At 41.3% G+C, this 26,972-nt stretch overlaps 2 protein-coding genes across 2 annotated transcripts in view; both read right to left on the bottom strand.

Annotated features, from left to right (window-relative positions):
* Positions 1-809: 809 nt before the first annotated feature.
* The window catches only part of usp43a (ubiquitin specific peptidase 43a), a 131,443-nt gene continuing 105,280 nt past the window's right edge, over positions 810-26,972 (bottom strand). Inside the window, exons 13-16 of the mRNA XM_086296175.1 lie at positions 20,778-21,027; positions 13,883-14,041; positions 6,112-6,273; positions 810-6,010 (exon numbers count right to left, since the gene is read on the bottom strand). Of these exons, the coding sequence (XP_086152301.1) occupies positions 4,848-6,010; positions 6,112-6,273; positions 13,883-14,041; positions 20,778-21,027 (1,734 nt within the window). The 3' untranslated portion in view covers positions 810-4,847. The remainder of the gene's footprint in view (positions 6,011-6,111; positions 6,274-13,882; positions 14,042-20,777; positions 21,028-26,972) is intronic.
* On the bottom strand, positions 16,872-19,022 carry LOC147328053 (uncharacterized). Its single transcript, XM_086297343.1, has 3 exons — positions 18,090-19,022; positions 17,949-18,020; positions 16,872-17,882 (listed from the first exon to the last, which is right to left on the bottom strand). The coding sequence occupies exons 1-3, from the start codon at positions 19,020-19,022 to the stop codon at positions 16,872-16,874; spliced, it is 2,016 nt and encodes a 671-aa protein (XP_086153469.1).

The following is a 26,972-nucleotide window of genomic DNA, read 5'->3' on the forward strand; positions in this document are numbered from 1 at the left end:
GATACAATTGCTTCGCTTATTGGAGTTATTGCAGCCTTCTTATTCATATTAAATAATTGGCCTTGTAATCGGAAGGTTGCCGGTTCGAGCCCCGGCTTGGACAGTCTCTGTCGTTGTGTCCTTGGGCAAGACACTTCACCCGTTGCCTACTGGTGGTGGTCAGAGGGCCCGGTGGCGCCAGTGTCCGGCAGCCTCGCCTCTGTCAGTGCACCCCAGGGTGGCTGTGGCTACAATGTAGCTTGCCATCAACAGTGTGTGAATGTGTGGATGACTGGATGTGTAAAGCGCTTTGGGGTCCTTAGGGAATAGAAAAGCGCTATACAAATACAGGCCATTTACCATTTCTAATAACTTTAATTCTAATACCAGAGTTTGCAAAAAGTGCATTTTTTACCAAAGCTCAAATTGCAAAATTGGAGTGTTCATTGATGAAATAAAAACAAGAAATTAAATATTAATTAGCATACATTAGTTTGAATGCATATCACATATGCCACTTCTGAGTTTTTCTCTTTTGTAATTAATTGTGAAATTAAATTATTTACCCAAAACTCACATATTAAGGATGACACAATCCACTTTAAAGGGTACATTTTAGTGGCAATTTCTTGTACTGACACACATTTTTTTGTCCCAAATGTTCATCGGTCATGCTACATAACCTCAATATGGCATCTGATCTTTCAGCGTATGTCTCCTGTCTACGTTTCTGCTGTAAAAAAGAAAAGAAAATCCATAAATTAAAAGCATTGTCCCACAGGTAATAAAATCTTCAATTTTAAAACTTCATATTTTTTTTATTAGGCATTTAAAAGTGGCTTACTGAAGACCATAGTAATAAATAACACATTTTTATTGTACTGAAAAATATAATATATCAAATATATATATAATGTACCATCATGTACAGAGGACAATTTAAGCAGAAACTGTAGTGAAAACCACCTTGTGCAATGCAATGGAAAATCCCAAACACTACACCATGCAGGCTCTGTGTCCATATTTATTCATTTATTTCTCTCTTACACACACACCCGCGCGCACATATCCCCCTCTGCGTGTATCCACAAATATATACAGAGATTTTACTTAGAAAATGTAGAAAAATTGCATATAAAAACATCTCTTACCACATAAAAGTGCTCAGTTTGATAAACTATGCATGTATGTGGCCACATGTGGTTTGAGAGAAGCAAAACAGACTTTTCAGACTCACATCTAACACACCGGCTATTTCATTGATAGTTGTAATATACTTTCACAATGTATTTAGATGTAAAGGTTGAGAATTTGCAAAGGTTTCAATAACCTCCTGGGCTTTATGCCAGTTTCACTGGTTGAAAGGAAATATTTCACACATTTTACTGTATACCACAGGCCACATTGTAAGAATCTTTGCATTTGTTATGTTAAATACAAAGGAATACTTGTCAGTCTGCTGAGGAGAGCATGTCTGTAAAAAGCACAAACCTGTGTCATTTTATTAGCTCTCTAATTGAAGCAATTTCTGCCTTTTTGTTGAATGTGCTACTTGTGTGTTTGAGCAGTCTTTGTGAATTACTGTTGAGGACATAAATGCAGCAGCCATCATCAAAACAAAGTCACCACCAATCCCTTTTGACATTTCAGAGGAAAACGAAGCCTGCAACTTTGACTAGTTGAATGTTGGCACAATTTCTTTCCCCCCTACCAAATAAAGAAATGCAAACGAATGTTAAAAAGAAGACACCCTTAAAAAAAATAAAATATTTTAAAGCAAATACCGACAAATCTTATCTGCCATGTCAAGTTACATCTCTTACCAAACTTATAACTAATCAGCACTAAATTATTTGTCGACATGATTTTTCTTTTGGCTCAAAACAAGATCTGCAGAAGTGAAAGCCCAGGCAGGCACCTTCAAGGCCACAAAAAATAGTTTTGTAAACACAGAGAAAACTATGAAAAGCAAAGAAAATTCAAACATTGATGATAGGAATTTAAAATGGGAGTATAGGAACGTGGGTGGGGGTGGGTTGGAGTGATAAATGTGCAATTAAGCGCCTGACATCCCTCACGTAGCTCCTGAGGAAGGAAATAGTCTTCACAGGTAAACTCAGATCTGTCCAAAACATTTAACACAAACACAGAAGTATTTAGAAGAGCTACCAAACCCTTGCATCAGATAACTTATTTGTCAACTTAGAAGTAAGTGACGATAAGAAACAGCCGTTTGAATTTTTGATAACGACATAAAAAAATATTAAATCCAGTGTCTGACTTGTAAACAAAACAATGACAGAAAGATTTCTCTATTTGTGACATGTGCATAGAAAACCTACTTCCATAAGAGTTTGCTTTAACTCCTCGATTGTACTTCAACATTCGGTCCAGCGTTTCGACATGTGGCATCTAACAGAGGCACTACGACAGGCTACCTATAGCAGCAAATGAAGCTTTTAGGCCTCAATCTGTTTACTTCAACCGTATATACTTTTCAAAACACAAAACAAAATCGCACAATACTCATGGTCAAATGTGCATAAGCTCTTAGATGTACCTTTCCACAATCTGACAGACTTCTGCTAATAACAAAAAAAACCTCCTTCTACCATTACACAGACACAAATAGAAAAGCTTGTTCCATACTCTAATACGGGCTCTCTAATATAACCCACTGATGTAAAGTTATAGTCAAGAAAGAAGGAAAAAATAATTGCACATGTGTATTTGGCATAAATATAAGATTATTTGCTATCAGGATAGCCTGATAGTTTACTAAATATTATCATTGGTTTTCAGATTTTAAGATTAAGTAAAAGTAGACATTTTTGTACAATAAAAGAGATACTGCTTTTTAATTCCTACATAATAGAAGAAAGCTGTATATTCATGGTTATTATAAATACAAAGAGAGGATTGCACTAAGGTATTTGTTCAATAATAAACTGGATTTTTGATAGAAATACTTCATCAGAATATTTGGCCATTCATAATCTCGAAGGCTGCGGGGGTGAGCACCAAGGTGCTGTTGATGTGAAGTCAATAAACCTAACATCAAATTATATTATTTCACATTATGAAAGGCTTTTTCTAACTGCAGTGTGAGTTTATGTTGATCTGCTGGACAGCTAGATAAGGTGGATTAAATAATTATGCTGCGTTCAGATGTTTGGAAGTTGCCCTTGAATTTTTTTGATAAGCAGTTCGCTCTACTTTATATTGCCCAAATGCAGTCCAACTAACAATTTAAATAAGAAGGATGTTTATATATTTGAAAAGGTAGCAAGGTAAAAAAAAGTCTTTGTACAAAACAAAAAGAGAGTGTGATAATATATATTAATATACTATATTGCCTCTACATATAAAACATGTGGACAGGCAAAATATCCAAAACCATTAGGATGGATTTAGGCTAAATTAGCTATTTAAGCTAATTAAGCTAAATAAGCTAAATTAGCTTAGCCTAAATAATAGAAATTAATGTTACATAAAATTCTTGTCCACTATGTTTTTTTTATGTATGTATTTACTGTGCCACACTTAAAAAATAAACAAAAACATTACTTCAACAGTAAATAGACATTAAATCTATAAATAAAGGAAAATGCATATTATAATGCAAACTCTATTTCTCTTCTATAGATTCATAGAATAGATTTTCTTTACTTAGAATAACAAACACTGCTCCCTAACCTTACATGCCTTGTATATTCTGTCCGTTTCCCCTACTGGCCAAATAGTCACTATTTCATAAGTAAGTAAATGTCATGTTCTGGTAAAAAACAGCCGCTATCAAAGAGTAACCAGTAATTTTACAGACCTTCAATTTTGGAGGTACATTAATCAAAAATGATTCCCAGAGAGGCAGAATTTTTCTCTCAATCACAGCTTCAATAAGACAGGATTTTGTGTGTCCACATTATTTTGGGTTTTTTTTAGTAACAAGCAGAAGTCACTCTCTTTTGCTTTGCTTTTTGTGGTCCTCCCCTCTATGAATGGTGACATTAAACTGTTGACAGTCATCGGTGTTAGGAAAGCATGGGAAACAATTATTTAACATTAAGGAACACGACGATGTGGGTACATGAAAGTAGCAATAGAAGAAAACAAACAGTTTAATATTCAACTGTTATTACTAATACACTAAGGGATAGTGTATTCATTTAACATTTCACAGTAGACAATAGTGTTTTTAAAATGTTTGCTTAGTCAGCTGTAAATCACTGAATCAACTGCTGCTGCACACTGGGTCATTTAGGAAAAAGAAAGAAAATCAATCCTTTAAAAAATAAAACATACTGTGCTTTAAAAAAAACATTAAAAATAAACAGTTGACATTATTCAGAGATTTAGGTCTCAAAGCACCACCGTTTATCAAGTAGACACAATACATTCTTATAAATGAACACAATCAGTGTGTCTTCATTCTAAGCAGCAACCGTAAGAGTTCGCAACAGAGTGGCGACTTCCAACGCTCACACTACATTAATAAGACACATATTCGTACAGTATGTTTGTAGGTGTGCTGCTGCGTGCTTTCAGTTCTAAACTGACACAAACCAATTGGTCTAAACTGCATATCGGCTGATCAGGCACTTATTTGGGTCGTAGAAATAGAATGGAGAAGGACTCTCTGTCATATTTAATGGACAGGTCATATCACCTAATTTTGCTCATTAATGTCCTCTTGAGCATTAGAGGACCTTTCATTTATTCTATGTCTTACATGGAGCAAACTACTTGACTCTGTTAATTTTCCAGGAACAAAAAAGGCGTATTACTGTGAATGGAGCACTATTGCTTTGATCTTGGAGATTTCATGTCCTTCACTTTCTTTCAGGAAAAAGGCTTTATGTGTCTCTGTGTTAGAAGCTGGACTCGGGGACTGTCTTTTTGCGCCCCAGTGAGGTTGTGCTGTAACGAGTCCTCTGCAAGGTGCCGTGAGATGGTTTGTCGCTTGTCAGACTGCGTGATGATGCTGGCGTTGTTGACATCCCATTACGGTGCAAAGATGCTGTCCTACGCACACTCTGCTCTGCTTTTGTTGGGATGTTGGTGGAGCTCTGGGAACGTTTGATTTCAGTTGCTTTGTGCCCCACCTTACCGTTTACCTGCTCATTAACCACATGGCCTGAGCTTTTGGACTTGCCTCTTTCTTCTCCAGTTCGGCCTCCTGCTGCTCCATTGGACAGAGATGGCCTCGACAAGGTCCTTCTGCTTTCTTCTTCAACTACTGCTCTCCCTGACTCATCCTCAGTGGGTTTCCTTGAATCTTTATCCTTCTTCAGGAAGCTACCTTTAAAGAAGGACAGTATTCCGTCATGGCTCTTAGGCACGTCTGCTTTCTTGTTCTTAGAGTTTTCTTCTTGTGTGCTGTGGCGTTCCCTATCAGCCCTGTCTCCCTTTTGTCTTCTCAGAGTTCCATCTTGGAGACTGGGTGTGCTGTAGCTGGGCTGAACTCCAGTACTGGATCTCTGTTTTGTCTCAGTATCCTGTGAAGATTTGGAGGAGCTCTGTTTTCTTCCATCCTTCCTCCTTGTTAGAGTGTTAGTGCTGGAGCTGCTCCTGATATTCACAGTGCTCTCATCCTTAGCCTGGCTCCCCTTGCTACGTCTCAGACTAGCTGCTTTATCTGATGGCCACTTCTGGCCCTCTGGGACCTTTAGAAATGGCGGCTCCTCCCCTGTCTTACCCACACAACTTATACTTCCAACGCTAGACGAACGAACATTGGCTGCAACACGGCTCTTTGCAGCTTCCTTTGTGCTGCGTGGTTCATTCATTAATGTCGCTATCGGATCCTTTGTGCACCGGGGACGCCGACCAGATTCCAAGTACTGTACTAGTTCTACAGGGGCTGGATCAGGTTCAGGGGGAGGGACTGGGTCAGGTTTTCGTCTGTCCTTGGAACCAAAGGACCAGCGCATTGGAAGCACTCTGCTCAAGGTATCCTTGTTTTTGCTGGGGGCTCTCAGGCTCATGCTGCGCCCCTGAAGACCTCTGACAAATGGCCTCTTCTCAAATCCACCTGGCATTTATGTAAAGAGGGAAATATTTTAGGCTTTAAATAAAAACCAAACACAAATTATAAATAAAACACAAGTCTGTTGACAGCAATGGTCCTTTTACCTCTTTCATCTTTGAAGCCATTGTCCAGGAAGACTGGAGACTCTGGAGAGTCAGGTAAGGAAGATGGACAGGTGGTGGATGCATGAGACACCAGACTGCCTCTCTTACTGTCCCCCGTCAGCCTGATTAGCCAGTGGTCTGACACTGATGAACTTGTGGAGCCTATGACACAGAGAAAAAGGTTTGAGAGGAGGAACATAAAGAATACTCCACTGATTTAACATTGCACACGTTGGACGATGGAAATGCACGAATGCTGTTTAGAAATTCTGTTATTTTATTTTTCATCCGACATATGGAGCTCCTTTACTTCCCATAGTTATAATACCCATAAGTTTCAAGAATCAGTCTACAAAGTGGACTTTGGCCCTCTGTCCTGCATCATTTTCTCTAGAAAGAAGCATGGCAACCATTAGCTGCTGTATGTCTGGTTTGCTCTTTTACTCTGGAATTTGGAATTATTCATAATTTCTGGCAAAAGTAGGCGAGTTAATTCAACAAGGGAGGGAGAATAAAGGGAGCAGATACTAATGGTAAATGAAATCTATCCATAATCACATTCCTGACCCCCCCCCCCCCCCACACACACACACACACACCCCACCCCCAATAATTAAGTTAACAATGTGTGAAGAACAAACATTTATTTGCAAAATAAATTACATTAGGCACATTTGCCAGGGCCAGTGATAATCAATGTCTTTTTCAAAAAAGCATTTAAATAAAACCTGCCTCTCGACGAAGATCCTGTTTAAGGCAGAATAAATCTTTTGAAATGCAAGTCACACTAATTTCACCAAGAAATTCAATAATGATTGAACAGGTACTTATCCAGCTCTAACAGCAATTCAGCAACTCTCAAAAAGCTGAGTTTTACAAGGATAACTGTCTATGTTGGCTATATTAGATCTTTACATATATTTTCACATAGTGTTGACTCATAGAGAACTTCAGCAATTAATGTCAGGCTGTTTTTCTGAAACATTAAAAAATAAAAAAGTACATGATTAGATTAAAAAAGTGAAGTTTCTCAGACGCCTTGAAAGAGGAATGAATGACAGCTGTCAAAGCAACGTGCACAGCAGACAGGCATTTCTTAGTTCTTTGCTACCATTTGCAAATATTTTACCAGGTAAGATATTTAGACAATGAATAAATTTAGAGTACTATTAATCAATAATATTAAGTACTGGTTGCATATGTCTTTGGGATCTAAATAGAATATGCTTTATCTCTGGCAGCCTATCCAGGGCGTGCCTTGCCTTTCACTCTGAGTTAGCTGGGATAGGTTTCAACCTTCCCATGACCCTGGACAAGGAAAATTAATGAATGGAATCTTAGAGTCTACATAATTTTGTTTTGTGCTGTGTATAAGTTGAGTTTTTGCCCTGACATTTTTTGCTCTGGACAAGAGAGCAAAAAGTGAAGTGACATCAGTACAGTTACTTTGAGTTTAAGGTTACAGAGGAGCTGGCAGCAGTTTATGCTTTGCACATATACATGTTTTGATAGGGCTGAAATGGGCTAACTAGCAGGTGTTCCAGCCAACAGCCTAAATCTGACAGGGAAAAATGCTGAAAAAAGTTATTGTAAGATCTTCACAATATGTAACGTGTTGAGGCGACTCCTGTTGTGGTTTGGTGCTATTTATAAATAAAACTGTATTCAAAAATTGAAATATAATATAACTGAAATGAACCAAGCACTGTACTGTATTACACAACAAGAGGTGATGTGTAAATTATTGATAAAAATTAACCACGATGTTGATGTTGTAACTAAAATACCCAACTTGATAAAAGTAAATTTGTTTGTAGTTTTGGAGCAGCATAAGACAGGATATGGTGACATAGGCTACCAAAACACAGTCATATGGCTCAGCCTGGGTATCGTGCTAAAAACAATTTGGGAGCTGAGAGCTGCTTTTGTGAGAAGACGGAGAAGAACATTCCAGGGCACTCAGAGGAAGAATGGAGGCAGATCTTGCATTTGCTGTTTATGCGACTCCACTAAATACCAAACTGCAAGGCAGGGGTCTATTTGCACATGAATTGCATAGTCCTATGAAGGCTTTTATTAGAAGGTTGCAGTTTCTTTCAAGATAACTGGAGAGCTACATTTTTGCTCACATGCCACCTGTGAAGATATTTTTTTCTTTGGATTTACCTTTATCAGAACACAAATTCTCAGTGATGAAGTTTAGTAAGAAAAACAAGAAACAGCAACAACAACAAAAAATGCAGATGAGGTCATTAAATTATAAGCAAAATAGCAAAATAAGAAAAACTTCTTCGCAGGCTTGGAATCATTGTCCAGTTGTAATATCCTGTTTCTAACAAACGATAATTTTCAAAGAGATGGCCTTACATTTGACTCTAGAAGACTTTTTATATAGTGAAGCTCATTTCTGACTCACTGACTGCAAGATGTCTGGGTCCTGCTCTATTTGGGTTTTCATCAAATGTGGCAGTGTGAATTCTGGCAAAACATCTCCACTTTTGTCTCATTTGTCTAAAAGACATTGCTCCAGAACTCGTGGTTTGCTCAGATACAGTTTTCCAAGGCTAAGCTGTGCTGCCATGATCATTAGGAGAGAAGAAGCGTTCTCATGCAACTTTTCCAAACAAGTCAAGCTTGTTCTTTGTCTGATTGTACTGTCGGGAACTTTAATATTTAACATGGTTACTTACATCTGTAGAATCTCAGAAGTAGCTCTTCAGTTAACTCCACTGCATAGTCAGACCTTGGGGTTAATTTCCAGCAACATTAAGTTCGGGGATGATTGGTAGCTGTCCTGAATGATTTCCACTTACTAATAATGTTTTTTGCTGTAGAGTGATGGATTTCAAATTGTACGGCAATGGCCTTATAACGCTTCCCAAGCTGAGAGAAAGCAACAATTGCTTTCCTAAGATCACTGCTGATGTCCTTCCCTCTTGGCATCATGTTAACACACATCTGAACACTCCAGATCAGCAAACTGCCAAAACCTCTACTTTCATCGAAGTACTCACACTTGCTAATGATCATTTATTCAATGTGATCAGCAGCACCTGGGTGCTACGGACAGTTTTCGAGGATGCAATAAGGTTAGTACTTAGTTTTTCAAACACTTCTCTTGCATTTTGTTTTGTGTTAAATAAATAACGAGATAGTGTAATATCTAAATTGTTATTTTTTATCTGAGGTTTTGCTGAAATAACATGTACAGAGAACGAGGTTATTTTTTTAAATTATGTTATTCCTGATATCTACTATTTATATTTTATTCTGGCACAGTTGGTGTGGAGTATCCATAATTTTGTTGCACATGTAAAATGACAATAAAGGGTTATTCTAGTCTAAATTTATTCTAATAAAGTTAGAGGGACATAAAAGTGAGCCTTGAAATCTCTGTTTGTTTGATTGGAGTCTGACAGATTTACACAAAACATAGACATTAAGCGATTATTTGTTTATTATGGTATTTATTTTGGTATTTATTAATAACCCCTAATTTTCTAAACCTAGGTTCAATTCCAATTTTATTTTCATTTATATAGTGCCTGTACAGCCATGTGAATATAAAGTCCCATTAGGATAGACGTGATAAAAGAACAATTCTGTAATGATTTTCAGTGGACCCAAACCACTCCTACAAAACGCCTCCACAGTATAACAGAGCTACTGGACCGAACTCACAAATGTGAAAATGGACAAGTTAAACAAAGACCACTTGGGAGCAGAGATGGGCAGTTACGCATTACAAATAACGCAAGTTGCTTGATGCATAAAGTTAAAAGATTAAAACTAATAAAACTAGTTTCAAAAAGAGACTTTTTCATTTGACTACATTTTATATGATGGATTATGCAGAATAAATAGAATTGGGCTGAAAGATCTATTGCTTTATTACCTATTCAGGTTGTAAATAATTTTTTTAAAGTAACCAAGTAACTAATTACTTTTGAAAATAAGTAATCAGTAAAGTAACGGAATTACTTTTTTGGAAAGTAATCAGTAATTAGTTACTGATTACTTTTTTTTAAGTAACCTGACCAACACTGCTCGGGAGTACTACATACAGTATGGTACAGACTCTATCCAATCATGTGAAAAACTAGGCACAGATCATGATTCAACATCTTGTAGAACCACCTCTAGCAGCAATAAGTTGAAAATTATTGTGGAATATTTTTTGGCCCTTCTTCTTTATAACACTGCTCAGTTCCTTGAGGTTTGCAGGCATTTGTTTATGCATTGCACCCTACAGGCCCTGCCACAGCAATTCAATCAGTTCGAGGTCTGGACTTGATAATTACTCAAATGCACTTGATTAGCACCACCTAGCTGCTGCTTACCCTCTTAATTTCTATAGAAGCATTAAAGGTGTACTTAGTTTTTAAAAGGACTTCAAGGAGTCCTGTCTTTTTCATATGACTGTATGTTCAGACAATTTGTGCAGCTTAAAAAAGCTGTCTTTTTGACTTGTATTGTCGGTGCACCACATGGAAAGAGGTCACTGGTTATTTGGATTTGTAAAAGGCAATAGAGATTGAAAATGTGACGTCATTCAGGGGTAAAACCGCAAAGAATTCTGGGAACTCGTGGCAAGAGGTACTAGCGCAGCAGGCTTTCAATTGAAATCAGTTATACAGCGATAAAAAGAAACACAAAAAATTGCAAGAAGCTGTTGTATTATTAACTGCAATAGCCGGTCGCATGACAGCCACGGAAAGCCGACGGGTAAAGAGATCGGTTGTTATCGGATTACGTCGTTGAAGAGAAATTGTTCAGCCATGTTTCCGAAGTAACAAAGAGGAGACGGATGGCCTGGATTGCAGCCATTCAAAGATCAAATATAACGTCCCAGAACACTCCAGCTCACAGGTTAGTCTGCTCCAAGCATTTCCACAAAGGTCAGTCTGCTGTTGTAGTTAATGCGTCATTTTTCTTAACATAATTGGTGATATAGGTTACAAGCAAGTCTGGCGCTGAACAGAAATTGTTGCGCTATGCTCCTTTGTTTATTGTGCATAAATAGTGAATTGTCCTGACACAATATTGCGTTTCGCTTCTGTTATTATGGTACATTGACAAAAACATATACTTTTATTCACAGGGTAAAACAGTTGTTTTGTATCACTAATTGCCCAGTACGATTACAGCATACAGTATTATTGTCACTGCTACATTTCTGTGATGCTACCAGAAATTATTTCCACTACTAATTAATTACCCTTGAGCTCAAAGGTCCTATTAATAAACGGTTAACGAATGTGTATTTATGAAGACGATTTGTGAGACTGGTAAACTTATGATATGTACAATGGTCTTTAGTTCTACACGGTGGATTTCAAGGTCCTGCACCCATCCGTCGGTAAACTGTACCTGGGCTTGTTGCAGTGACCTGAAGTTACTAAACTTCATGAGTGTATGCACTCACTCCAAGAAGCGTATAATTATAAATATGAGCGTGGTGAAAGTTGGGCAGCACGCTAACGTATTTTGTCCCTCTGTGTGCTCGTAAGGGTTTACCCTAAGTAAACCTTTCACTCCTTTGATTTTTTTCCTCGTATCTTTTCTTTGACTTTTCATCAAGTCTGTCTTTGTACGGACCGGCATTGTTCTCCTTCGTTTTGTACAGAACCTTTTTGGGGGGCAAAGAAAAAGCAAGAATTTATTGGAACCGAAGAATGAACGTTTTGCGGTGCTGCAAATGCTTGCATTTGATGCGGTACTTGGATTGTTTTGCCACGGCATGCAATGCGCGAAAGTCACGTGGTCTGTCAATCTCTATAGGAGAGGAGATTACGTAAAGATAAAGGTTGGTATTATAATGATTTCAGGCATTCTGACATTTGTAGTAAGTGTATGGCCTTCAGTGAGCTGCTATGGCAAAAGGTTTCAAAGTTAGCTGCACAAAATTATTACTACTATTAAATCTGACTTTTAGCTCTTAACATACTCTTACCAGTGAAATGCGGTTCATTCATCTCAGTTTAATAATTAATAATTTCCAGTTTAAAAAAAGAAAAAAGAGTCAAACAACTGACTTTACAATATTTTGGATGAGTTCTCGCTTTCTTTTCTTTTTTGCAGTCTGACAGAGGACTTTGCTACACATTCAGCATTTCATGTGGAGCTAAATGAGCAGATCTGACAGACCCGTGGCTTTCTGTGAATCAAAGCAGGTTCTTGACAGTACGGTCTTCTCTGTTTGTACCAGCATGTTTGGCTCTTACTTCAAAGGTTGAAAGACCTCAGTATCATAGCAGCTCACAAGATGCAAGTCAGAGAGGCAGGAGCGCAGGGATAGGTGGTATGTATTAGGAAAAAAACATCTTTTTGCATCATTTATAGTCATGGGATTGGCAGCGGATTTCTTCAAGTCAACTTCCACTTGAAACGTTCGGCGCTGTATTATATAAATATCCGATTAAAACACCAACTTTTATTACATTTTTTCCTCTCTTACTGTGAAAGAGGAAGAAGAGGGATCACTTATGTCTCACTTTTGATTAATTAGAGATTACAGTTGTACTTTATTGTAGGATGCATGCTTGAGACTACAGAGAGCAAGGTGCAGTTATCTTACTGTGTTTCTTACAAGTTGCTTGTGGTTAATGATTTATTTGCGGTCCAGCAAAATCATTGTTATTCTGAATTATTCCTATAGCAGTAAATGTGCCCCGCCCCACCATTTATGGAGTCTTGCTCTCGTAAAAAGTCCATTTAAATGTAAATAAACTTTTGCTGTGCAAATATTTTGCACATACTCAATGTACACATTCAGCAAGAACAGGATGTATTAGTTTGTGTTGTCTACATGGTGCATGGTGTATGTGTAAAAGAATCTTTGTCAAACTGTCTCACCAGATACGCTCAGATATATCAGATAAGGTAGGGCTGTGCGATATGACAAAAATACCATATATAAGACATTTATCGTCCTGACAACGATATAAATCACAAAAATTTAACATTTTCTGTAAATTCTGTGAATCTCGGGCAACTCAACTTGCGTTTAGTTTTTCCAGCTGGTCGTCTTTTACCTGGATTCGAGTGTTTTAACCGATGCATGAAACTATACATTTTTAGACATAAGTTGTAACGGCCACCATTTTCTTTCAAAGTTTAAGTCTAAAGTTTATTTTTTAGCACATGACGGCTCTTTTTTTGCTTCTCCTCCGTAAACTCTTACGGATACTCATACTCTTTCACGTGATTCAGTTTACTTTGAAAAGTCAAGGGATCTTGAGCTTTATTGTGAAAGGTTTCAATGGAAAACAAACAAGCGGACAGCGGAGCCACGTGATAGTTTTACCGTCATTGTTGCTAACGGCAACACGTAAAAACAGGCGCTTGTCCGTCCGTAGTGTGGTTATATTAAATATAAGAGAAAGAGAGAATTTAAGAAATTAATATAGCCACTACAGTGACCATCAAAACGATGAAAAAATATTGCCGTAAACAGTTTATTTTACGACACCACAAAACAAACGATAGCGTAAAATGAAACGATAGACGTTTTTATATCGTCATCCGATGTATATCGTTATATCGAACACAGCCCTAAGATAAGGTGTCAGACGTGTGTGCGTTTTGCGGAGCACAGTGCAGCAGACAAAACAGATATATTTGCGTCCTTGAAAACCACTCCTGCCTAAGGTACGTATGTTGAAAGTACAGACATTAATTGACTATTTACCATTTTTAGGACCATTGAAAAACAATCACAAGCTCTTATATGCTTTCAGTTGTCTGGTTTGCTTGTTATTTCACAACATACCTCTGATGGAGCTGCTGGCTGACCATGGGGGAATGGTGTTTCGCCTCTGGTAGAAAAGGATGTAAGCACCCCTTGTGCACACTTCCTCATCTTGCACCAGGTCTACGCTGCTGTCGTCGTAGCTATACCACTGACCATCCACTGAATTCCTACAGTAAGCTGGAATAAAAAACAGACAACAACGGTAAATAATGTTTTTCTCGCATAATTGTTATCAGAAAATTGCATGCAATATGGAGATTAACTCATTTTCCCCCTAAAATGCCTTGGGAGGTCCATAGCACATAATCTCTTTGCTGCCTGTAAATACAGTGTACATAGAATAGCTTCACATTTAAATGTGAGTTGTACTTTCCTCCACTGCAGAGACTGTTGATAGTGTATGTTTCTCAGCTTGTTAAAGCAGCAAGACAGAATACATCAAGGACCATTCCTGGACACTTGGAGCTGCTCTCCAGCTACAGTTTCTTGTTGTTCAGGTGCTATTTTGATTTATTTTAAAAATGTGTTTAAAGATGCTGTTATTTTTTTTCATTCCAGTAAAATCAGATCAATTTTATTTATTTTTCTTAGTTAAATGAGGGACACCACCACAGATTGTGTTATTGTGCATAACACAATTGTGCATTACACTGTTGGGCTCTCAGGTAAAAGATGATTTTATGGATGCAAATGTAAAGTGGTAGCTGCCATGGCGAAGACCTGCTTTCTCCTAATCTCCAGTTGTCACTTCTATTTCTGCAAATTAGGTACGAGTCTTCAATTTTATTCTTGTATTTCAAATGTAAATTTGATTTATTGCAGAGTCCGCCATATTGAATGGTGCGTATGTAATGTTTTGTATTGATTGTAATGAAATTGTGCATGGTCCAAGGAGCTTGCAAAGAAAGGCGTCTGGACTTCTTTAAGTTGCTTGAAGACGTTTCACCTCTCATCCGAGAAGCTTCTTCAGTTCTAAGGTCAAATGGTGGAGAGTCCCAGATTTAAACCTAGTGGGAGTATCCCCCCACAGAGGGACAAAAGGACCCCCTGATGATCCTCTAATCACATGAGCCAAGGTGTGAAACTGGGTGTGGGTCCCAATCAGCCAGGGTTTCGGGTGAGCTCATTGTGAAACCTGGCCCCACCTTATCATGCGATTTCCTGAGGTCAGATGGCCCAGGATGTGAGTGGGCGTTAAGGTGTCTGGGGAGGGATCTCAAAACTGGATTATAGATGACAGACAGTTGGTGTTATAAACCACCGCCTCTGTTCAAAGATGGTCGCTCACAGTGGACATAGATGGCTTCTTTCACTCCTCTTTCAAACCATCTGTCCTCTCTGTCCAAAATGTGAACATTGGCATCCTCGAAAGAGTGTCCTTTGTCCCTAAGATGCAGATGGACTGCTGAGTCTTGTCCTGTGGAGGTGGCTCTTCTATGGATTCTCCCAATGGGTTTAAATCTGGGACTCCCCACCATTTGACCTTAGAACTGAAGAAGCTTCTTGGATGAGAGGTGAAACGTCTTCAAGCAACTTAAAGAAGTCCAGACGCTTTTCTTTGCAAGCTCCTTTGACTACGATGACCTGGATGACTGAGAACCTTCACAGAAAGAAATTGTGCATGTTATTTACATTTTTAATGAAAATAAAGATTAAAAATAAATAACTAAAAAGCTGTCCTGCTAAGGATACAGGACAACTTCACTGCATTGAGAAGCCAATGGGTGGGGCTTTATACCGTAAAATCTTGCACAACCTCCTTTCCTCAACCAGAAAACTGAAGATATGCTGGAAGACCTGTCCACGGCCTAATAATGACCCAAAAAATAATGCCCAGGTAACAAAGAAGCATATCAGGGTCATGTAGATGCCTAGCCAGACCTCAGTCCTGTAGAAAATCTATGAAGTGAGCTGAAGCTTCGAGTTGCAAAGCAGCAGCCAAGAAACCTAAAGGATTTGGACAATTCTGCAAACCTGGTGACCATCTACTGTCACGGTCCGGGGCAGCGGCCGTGTGGAGAGTGGAAGGAGGACCCAAAACGCAGCACTTATTCAGATGTGAGGGTGATTTATTGTTAATAACAAACACAAAGTGGAGATGGCAAACCTGAACATGAAGGGAGAACAGCAGGGAGAACACGCAGAGGATTACACCAGGTAGGAACACAGGTAGGAACACAGACGACGCGACGAGGAGCAGAGGAAATCACACGGTATAAATACACAAAGAGACACTGGGAAATCACACACAGATGGGGGAAACAGCTGGACCTGATTAACCTGACGAGACAGGGGAACACTAACACCAGGGACCAACAGAGGGAGCACAAACCCAGAACCCAGTGTCTAAAATCCCAAACACAAACCATCCCAAAACAGCCATGAATAATAATGAAAGTAATAACAATAAGTACATAAACATAAAGTCACTGAGTCATGGTCGCAGGACCATGACAGTACCCCCCCCTCAAGGGCTGGCCCCCGACAGCCACAGAAACACACCACCAGATCCGGGCGGGCGGCAGGGCGCCCAGGACGGAGGGACCGGACCACGACCACGGACGGAGGCCCCAGAGTCCCAAAACAAAGATGAACACAAAACCCACAGGGGAGCAAAGTCCAAAGCACAGTTCAGGAGGCCGTCCACGAAGAAGGCAGCGGCGGCGCGTAAAGAGTTCAGGAGGCCGGCCGTGCGGAAGGCAACGGCGGCGCGTAAAGAGTTCAGGAGGCCGGCCGTGCGGAAGGCAACGGCGGCGCGTAAAGAGTTCAGGAGGCCGGCCGTGCGGAAGGCAGCGGCGGCCACACAGGCGATGGCGGTCCGGGGGCCGGCCGTGCGGAAGGCAGCGGCGGCCACACAGGCGATGGCGGTCCGGGGGCCGGCCGTGCGGAAGGCAGCGGCGGCCACACAGGCGATGGCGGTCCGGGGGCCGGCCGTGCGGAAGGCAACGGCGGCCACTCAGGCGATGGCGGTCCGGGGGCCGGCCGTGCGGAAGGCAACGGCGGCCAGTCAGGCGACGGCGGTCGGCCAGTAGCCTAGCCAGCGGTCCAGAAAACGGCCGTTTAGCTCCAGACCCAAACGAGGCTGGGCCAGGCGAGGCTGAGGGCACGGAAGCCGGGACCGCAGCAGGCGGAGATGATGATGCAGACACAAAGGCTGGACCAGACGAGGATGCAGACACGAAGGCTGGACCAGACGAGGATGCAGACACGAAGGCTGGACCAGACACGAAGGCGGCCACACAGGCGATGGCGGTCCGGGGGCCGGCCGTGCGGAAGGCAACGGCGGGGGTGCAGACACGGAGGCTGGACCAGGCGAGAGTGCAGACACGGAGGCTGGACCAGGCGAGGGTGCAGACACGGAGGCTGGACCAGGCGAGGATGCAGACACGGAGGCTGGACCAGACGATGCTGATGATGCTGATGATGGACCAGACGATGCTGATGATGCTGATGATGGACCAGACGATGACGAAGCTGATGATGGACCAGACGATGACGAAGCTGAAGCCGGACCAGACGAAGACGAAGATGAAGCCGGACCAGACGAAGACGAAGATGAAGCCGGACCAGACGAAGATGAAACCGGGCCAGGCGAAGATGAAGATGAAACCGGGCCAGGCGAAGATGAAGATGAAAACGGGCCAGGCGTGGATGAAAACGGGCCAGGCGTGGATGAAAACGGGCCAGGCGTGGATGAAGCTGTAGCTGAAGCTGGGCTAGGCGAAGCAGACGCTGAAGCTGAAGCTGGGCCAGGTGAGGATGAAGCTGGACCAGAACCAGGCGAGGCTGAAGCTTCAGGCTGAGGCGTGGCAGTAGCAGGTGGTAGCGCTGCAGGTGATGGTACTGCAGGAGGCGGCGCTGCAGCCACAGGTGGAGAAGCAGCCGCAGGTGGAGAAGCAGCCACAGGTGGCCGGACGGGATCCTCGGGCCCCCCAGCCGACATGGCAGCAGGTGTGGGATGAGGCTGGACGAGCTCCTCGGGCCCCCCAGCCGAAGAAGCAGGAGGCCGGACGGGATCCTCGGGCCCCCCAGCCGACGTGGCAGCAGGTGTGGCATGAGGCTGGACGAGCTCCTCGGGCCCCCCAGCCGAAGAAGCAGGAGGCTGGACGGGCTCCTCGGGCCCCCCAGCAGGCGAAGCAGGAGGCTGGACGGGCTCCTTGGGCCCCCCAGCAGGCGAAGCAGGAGGCTGGACGGGCTCCTCGGGCCCCCCAGCGAAAACAGCCGCAGAACCAGTGGGCACCGGGGCCCCCGGCACACATGAAACAAAACCAGTAGGCACGTGGGCCTCTGGCACACATAAGGAGGGCTGCAGCTGCGCAGAGCACTGACCCTGCTCAGGCAGTGACAGCCCGGTGCAGTTCACAGCTGGCATCTTGGCCTCCAGGGGTCCAGAGTAAGCCGAGGGCAGTAACCCAGCCTCTGGGGAAGCCCCGGAGTGAGCAATAGTCTCTATTGTTGCCAGCTTTTGAGGAACAGGTCCGTAATGAAACAGTTTGTCTCCCTGCTCAGAAACAGCGGTGGAAAAACAGTGCGAAAATTGTGGCTCAGCCATCACCGGAACTGTGGGCTGTAGCGATGCTAGCGGTGGTGGTGGCTGAGTGGCTAACTGGAGCGGCGGTAGAACGGGTAATTGAGCCCTTAGGGAGGCTAATGGTTGAGCCACAGACCTGGGAGCTTGTGGCTGGACACAGAACTGAGCCGGAGAATGGTGATAAAGTCCTGGCTCAGAAGGAGTGGCAGAGACACAGTCTGTTAGTCTTGCAGAGGGTCTGTACACGCCCACTTGCGAAGGGTCCGTTACCACGAAGGTGGGTAAGCGATCCGAACAGTCTCTCATCCCGCTCTGGATAGCCCCAGAAAACAGAGTCTCGGAATCTGGGGAAGCCAGAACATGTCGCTCGCTCACCGCCTCGGACTGCTCGGAAGTAAAAGCAGACGGGGGGTGAAGACCGAGGTCCAGAAGGAGGAACTCCCGCTCCCACGAACATAGCGAGCCCAGAAGCCATGGGAGACCGGTCACCAGACGCTGTAGCCGCCTCTCTACAGCGCGCTGGGACGTGCCACCCGGGCTTTCCAGCCACAGGTCGATGAGCTCCTGTGTGGCATCGATGAGAGTCTCTCGTAGCTCCCTGGACGGATTAAGCGCTGCTGGGTCCATTTGGTGGTCGCGTCGTACTGTCACGGTCCGGGGCAGCGGCTGTGTGGAGAGTGGAAGGAGGACCCAAAACGCAGCACTTATTCAGATGTGAGGGTGATTTATTGTTAATAACAAACACAAAGTGGAGATGGCAAACCTGAACATGAAGGGAGAACAGCAGGGAGAACACGCAGAGGATTACACCAGGTAGGAACACAGGTAGGAACACAGACGACGCGACGAGGAGCAGAGGAAATCACACGGTATAAATACACAAAGAGACACTGGGAAATCACACACAGATGGGGGAAACAGCTGGACCTGATTAACCTGACGAGACAGGGGAACACTAACACCAGGGACCAACAGAGGGAGCACAAACCCAGAACCCAGTGTCTAAAATCCCAAACACAAACCATCCCAAAACAGCCATGAATAATAATGAAAGTAATAACAATAAGTACATAAACATAAAGTCACTGAGTCATGGTCGCAGGACCATGACATCTACAGGAAATGTCTTATCGCTGAGTTTGATAACAGGGGTTTCTCCATCAAGTACTAAGTCATGGTTTGCTTGGGGATTAAATGCACATTTAAATCAATGGCATGCAAATCAATTTAGGTGCTTGTGCAATGTACATTGTGTTTTTTTTCTTCTTTTGATGGTTTTCAGTCTCCAGTTAAAATGAAACATTGAAGACTTTATTTTTGTTGTCAGTGAGCAAACTTACAAATTCAGCAGGGGAATTAAGGAATTATTTTTCCCCCAACTGTACATAAACTAGACATAGACTGTACATGTTATTTTACTAATGGGGAGCCACCCATTAGTAAAATAACATCATTCTTATCAGACACACGTAGTTTGAAAATCCTCCACATACTAACAGTCTAAATGGCAGCCTGGACAGTACCTGAAATTGGAAATCCATCCCACATTTAGGGACTCACTTAGCTACTTGCAATTACTGTGCACAGGACTATTGGGATGAACCACAGTTCACTGAGCTGAGGATAGTAGAGACCCAGACTGCTGGAGGGTTGTATCGAAACATTTCATTTAAAATTAAAACACTAAGCAGCACAGAGCAGTTTACTTTGCTGAGGTATTGAGTATGACAGATGGGCATAGACTTTCTCAAAACTGATTGGTCAAAAACATCTGCCAAAGAAGACGGGATAACTCAGTGTTGCATGTTATTTGTCATTGAGAGATCTGAACTGTCATTTGAAGTGAAAATGGTCTTCCTTGTGGAGTTAGCATTCTAGCTAAATCTGGTCCCTGTTGTAATACACACACACACACACACACACACACACACACGCACACAGACTAATTTTCATATCTTAGTGAGAACATCTAATTGACATAATGCTTTCCCTAGACACTTACCCTAACCATCAAAAATGAATGCCCTCAGCCTAAACCTAACCTAATTGTAACCCTGACACTAAAACCACATTTGGAGCCTCAAAAATTCCTTCAAACTCGTGGGAATGAGCATTTTGTCCCTCTAAGTGACTGTTGGTCCCCACAAGTATAGTGGCATGCCAATTTTCTGTCCTCACAAAGATACCTAAACATGTACACACACACACACACACACACACACACACACACACACACACACACACACACACACACACACACACACACACACACACACTTTGTATATATCCATATTATGCAGTAACTTCATTTGTGTGGATGTGCCAACTGCATGACAGAAGAGTGTGTATGAAAAGCAATAAGAAGACGTCATTGTTACATACCAGTATAATGTCCTCCATGCATTCCTCCGTGATGGTTACACACACCATAAAGATCATACAGGAATTCATGAGGAAGCATCATGTCAGCAGCTTGGTGTGGTTGGCCTGAGTGCTGTTTCCAGGAAGGTGGTGATGGCCCCATATTCAGGTTCTTCATGCTCTGGCTTCGCTTCACTACATGCGGTGCCATGTCCAGACCAGTTAGAGGGAAACGCACGAGTGTTGACAGCTTGTTCCTTCGCTCTCCAACCTGTTTCAAAAATCATTATTCATACATACAGTCCATACACACCATTATGTTTGCACATTTTTGTACTTTAAATACTTGGAAATACTTTTTTTTCTTTTGCAATTCTCAATAGTAATGTGCCAATTACTATTTTTGCCTAATGGCAAAGGCTTGACTGATTCTATAGCCACTCTTTTGCTGTGACAGGAACAGCAGGGACTCTATCTATAGAAATGTATGACTGATTGATTTACAAAGTATTATGTTGATTATAGTTACAATGGAAAACAAAATGGTCATTTCCTTAAATATGTGTTGTGTCTAGAAAGTGATTTGAGGGCACCTGCAGCAAGCAGTATGAAGTTCACAGGGCATACACCAGTGTACCCAGTACAATGGCTCAACAATCACCTTTCAACATGAGAGTGATGAAAAGCATTCAAGCAAGAAAATGCTTGAGTAGCTTTACAATAAGTATTGACTGTTCTGAGTGGTGCAGTAATAAAATTTCTCAACATAACAACTAACACATGCGAGCCTGACAGAAAGAATGTGAGTCTGAACACAATTTTAAGATATTTCAGCTTTGGGTATGTAATTTATTTAAAAAATTGAAAACATAAATATTTTTGCTTCTCTGTTATTTTAGAGTCTTTACCTTACAATATAAAGCACCTTGAGATAACAGTTGTTGTGATTTGCGCCTATATAAATTAATCTGAATGAAAATGAATTGACAAAAACATACAGCGAAAGCTGGTCAGGAGATTTTTGAAAGTAAAGTCAGTACTTTTAATGACCAGGTCTGTCACCTGATCTCACTGAGCAGTGGCTGAAGACAAAGTTAAAAACAGAACAGCTCGTGAGCAAACAATTGGAATCAACTGCAGTAAAAGCTAGAACTACATTTAGATTCACAAAGCTGTACAACAACAAGTGAATATGCAGGCAAATATTACTCTGTTAGGAATCTGAACATCTACAAAAAGATTCAAAAGTAAAACTAGCATATAGCTGCCAAATGAATTAAACGGCAAATAAATAAAGACAAACTATTTGCATATGTCAAAGAAACATAAATGAATTCTGCTTTTACTTACTGTCAGTTTTATTCCAGAGGCTCTTTAGAAGTAACCAGAATCAGAAAACAAAAGTTTTAGGTCAGTAAAAGAAGTGCCCAGCAGTTTTCTCTTACATGCTTGTGATTCAGTATGGATTTTTTATTCAAATCACTTTTTAGTATAGAAGCTTTCCTACTGAGATTGAATCCTTATCATGATGGAAGGCCCTGCATAACCCCCCAACCTTAGAAATTGTGCTGTGCATATTACTGGCTCTGGTCTCTGATGCTAAGCCGGTGCTTGGTACAGATTTTGGCAGACTGACTGACTGAATTCTAATGCAGAGAGAAAAGGTGTGTCAGTCAGGAACTCCAAAATCAGGATCTGATACTAGAGTTTTTGAAGAAAGGGTCTCATGTGAGGTGATCAGCAGGGCTTAACTCATGGGGCCTTCCCTCTTTCTGCTTCTTTCTTTCCAAGCAAAGTGTAAAAGCCTGAAGTCTGACTTTTTGTCCTTGGCTCTGGACAAGAGCTGTGGTGCCTGCGACACAGCCCACATATACTACTTCCCTTTGTACGTGGAATAACAAAAGAGTTTGAAATTGAGCAGCACAATAGGAAGTGATTTGTTCATGGAGGCAAGTGCATGCTTTGATAGAAAATGGGACACACTGACAGGTGTTAGAACTGATGTTTGTCCAAATCTGACATGGAAAAATGTTGGACTTTTGAAGTGGACGAAGGATAAAGTGAGTGAAATTAACCCACAACTAAAATTGGTATTTTGGCATTGTATTATACACTAAGAGGTGCTGTGTAAGTCAGAGCAAAATAATTAACCATGTTGCTAATGTCATAACTAAAAGAGTTTATTGGGGAATATATATCACACATCTGTCAGGGGGTTCAACCTGAGCAAAGTGCTAAAAACAGTGTGCAGCCTGACAGCAAAAATTCAACAATTTTGTGAGACAAAAGGCAAAGGACATCCAGAACTGTCAGATGCATAATGGAAAGCTGATGCTGCGTTTGCTGTTGATGTGACTGTCCTACCTCAGCTTTAAAGCACTTGTTCAGGCCAAAAACAGACTAGATCTCTTTCACTGAACAAGAAGAAAGAACTGAAAAACGTCACATGAATACATGAAACTACAAGTAAGATGGCAGTACAATATATTCTATAAAGTAAAATAAAGTTTAGGGTATTTGAAATTTAGCAAAAACATGCACATTTTGCTCACAGTTGTTTTTGAGAAAATTGATTAAATTGATAAATTGTCTTAAAATATTGGTGTTTTTAACTATACCTCTTACATTTTCATTGCCTAATTGTAACATCTGCTCTCATCAGCAGCAGTTTATAAGATTAATATTGAGCATAAATGAGTCCAGCTTATTGGTGCAGCCCCCCACAGCAGTCCCAGTTTCTCAACATTCGACAGTTCCAGGTAAGACTCGTAATGACTGTGAGGAATTTATTATGTTCAGCAAGGCGGTATTAAGCACTAATGTAAAATATTACAGCACTACACTCCGGGGAGTGTGCGGAGCAATTGTACAGATTAAGTGAAAAGAAAAATCCCATCACTACATAACTTCTTACATCTATTCTATCCACGGAGGACATAAATGAATAGGCTGGGTCTCAGGAGCATATTGGCACATATGGAGCAAAAGGATCTTCAGGGATGTTCATGTTTTTTGGCATTAATGCTATACTCAGTATATGGCCCATAGGGAAAATTAATTTGGCTTCTGGAGAAAAAAATAATCATTATAAAATTGATTTATCAGTCATTTCTGTGTGTTAGGATATGTTATTAAATGTGGCAACAATGTTTTTTTGTTTTTAAGCTCCCATCAGCTTGGCATGTGTTTGCAAATGTAAGTGAAAGTTGACGAACTATTGTAAACTCTCTGTTAAAAGATTGTTTGTTTGTTTATTAAATTTGAAGTTTCCTAAAACCATTAGTTGTGTCATTGTGACTTAAACTTGTCCTGGTCAGGGCCATTGAAAAAAACAAAGTGATGGCTTAAATGAGACCAGATTAGTTAAGTAAAGGTTAACAAATGCTACCATTTTGTTAACACAAACCAGTTTGGTCAAGTTTCTCCAAAACACAGGGAGCCTTTTCAGATCACGGGATATTGTTTGTTAGCTGTGCTGGAAAACAAGGTGCTTTCCTAATGTGGCAAAAGTTTAATTGTTATGCACGCTGGTAACATATCCAAGCTTAAGTATAGTAGTATTACTATGTTACTAAAAAGATTACCGTGAACCAATTACGAATAAAAGGTCGCATGTTATGACCTTACAGTGTTAGGCATAGCAAACATAGCTGCTGCAACAAAATACTGACAACTTACAATGTGTTCATTAAAACTCAGAGAAGCAAACATCTAAAGAAAAGGGCAGGGTTCACTTTTGAAACAAGGAACAAGAAGAACCAGGCATATGAAGGGATACTAATGAGTCTCCTGTGAAAGCAGCAAGGGTTCGTGTCAAGGGTTTTTCAAATGTTTAATTACAGGGAGACGCACAAACGAAGTCGAAACCTAATTTCTATCTGTAGTCCCTGAGCAAAAAAACACTAGTGATGGGTCAGTTATAGCAAAAAGGCATGGTTTATTTTAACCCGGTCATGGCAGGAGATTCAGTACAACTGAAACTGGTGTGCATACCCAATGATCTCAGCTAGGGAAATGACCTACACACTCTAAAGCCTGTGCTGAATTACTATGAAATTGCAGTACGGGGATGAGTACTGGGAAGCTACCATGCGAACAGATGGGAAAAAACATAATAATAAGAGACTCCACCAGACAGCAAAAAGGAGAAAGCAGTGATCTATCTGATTATACCAGGTGTGGGGAAAAATATGGCCTGGCGTACACAGTGAGAAAGATTCTAACCACGGCAGGCCTCTGGGAATGAGCCATCCTAAAAGCATATATCTGTATATCTGAGGCTGAAAAAGTCTGTGGCTGATCACTAATTCTTCTTTATTTCACTCCCTTTATGTGTCATCTGCCTCCATCTTACCCCACACCTTCTGTAACACCAACCCTTTGCATGTCCTCTTTCAGTTTTCATTTGTTTTTTTTCCTGCATTGATGTACAACATCAGAATGTTTCATAAAGAGTGGTTAGAAAGTACCAGCAATTAATTTGTGTGGCACATTGGCTTTCATCATAGTTGTTTTCACTTGCCTTCTTTCATGTTCTTCCTTTCAGTAAACAGTCAGAATTCATAAAAACACCACTTTTTATCTTTTTTGTTGTTGCCATGGCTCTAAACAAAGTTTAGTTGAGGAAGAGAATGCATAGGTTTGAATCCTTTTTAACTTTCCAGACTGGGATCTCCCAGGATATTAAAGAACTTCACGGTGGCAAGGTAATGGGGTGTGGGGGATTTAGACCGATAATGATAATACGTGTTTGGAATAATGCATGAAGGCCAGAGAAAGGTGGGGTGTTGGTTTTAAAGAAGCAGGCTACGAGGCATGCTTCAATGATTGTGACATGGCGCTTGCCTATCTCACTAAAGAGGAAAGGGGGATGGAAAGAAACTTACTGTGTATAGTTTTTTCAGGCTGTTGGGGATCTTTCAGTTTCTATTTGGGTATTGACTGCTTTTTCTCTCATTTTCATTCCAGTCCTTGCCTTTTGGTTTGTGTTTTAAGCCACTTAGCACTGACCTATAAATCATTCAAGCATAAAAGACCCGTTGACACTGATTTTCAATCCATACCTCAGCCCATTTCTCCCTGTTTCCCTTTCCTCTTTGACTGAGACCATTTTTGATTATGCTTCGACGAACATTAGCTGGATCAACAGAAGGGTTAGATGCATCACTGCATCCATCCTTTTTTTTTTAAGGACTTGACTTTCATGACTTACTGATAGCTTTTTTTGGGGGGGGCACTAAGGCCACTTTTGTCTTTTAGGCCACTTTTGTCTTTTTTTTTCCTTCCGCTTGTCCAGTTTCCTGCAGATCATGATGAGATATTCTTTAAGTTTTCAGCTAACAGCTCTTTAGGAATGACTTTGGTGCAAAAACACCCTGTCAAACTTTGTTATCTTTTGCATTTTTCATAGATTAAATTAAAGCAAAAGAAACAAATTGTGGTTGTTTGTGGCAGGCTGGTAGTAACAAAGTGCTTAAAGATATGATATAACCGTGGCTCAGGGGGTTGGGAAGCGTATCTGTAACCGGAAGGTCGCTGGTTCGATCCCCGGGCTTTCTGTCCTGGTCGTTGTGTCCTTGGGCAAGACACTTTACCCTACCGCCTACTGGTGTTGGCCAGAGGGGCCGATGGCGCGAAATGGCAGCCTCGCCTCTGTCAGTCTGCCCCAGGGCAGCTGTAGCTACAACTGTAGCTGCCTCCACCAGTGTGTGAATGAATAGTGGCATTGTAAAGCGCTTTGGGTGCCTTGAAAAGCGCTATATAAATCCAATCCATTATTATTATTATAAAATTGGTTCTTTGCTAAATTGTCTGCTATGTGTAGACACAAAAATGGTTTATGCCTTGAGTTAAGTGCCTTTTCATGCTTGAATGACACACAGGTCACTGTTAAGTGGCTTAACAACAACAACAAAAAGTCCCCTGAAGATGGTCAGGCACAAAGGATTTTCTGGGACTTTTATACTCTTGCAAAAATCAGTCCATAAAAGGCCAGTTTTATTCTCTCTAATATCCAATCCAACACTGGGCCATCAAGAGAAACTGTAAGCACAATAACAACAACAACAAACTTTATTTATAGAGCACATTTAAAAACCAGTGGTATACCGAAGTGCTTAAGATAAGAGACAGAGAAGTAACACGAGTATTATAAGGCCTTAGCAAAGTATCAAATATACTCACAGGTCAATGCCACTAATACACAGGGGTAATATG

This window comes from Aulonocara sp. 'chitande type north' Nkhata Bay, linkage group LG6 (genome assembly GCF_057382095.1).
Source record: "Aulonocara sp. 'chitande type north' Nkhata Bay isolate Kocher_YH1m ecotype deep benthic linkage group LG6, A_spYH_male_GT1.1, whole genome shotgun sequence".
NCBI classification, from domain to species: domain Eukaryota; kingdom Metazoa; phylum Chordata; class Actinopteri; order Cichliformes; family Cichlidae; genus Aulonocara; species Aulonocara sp. 'chitande type north' Nkhata Bay.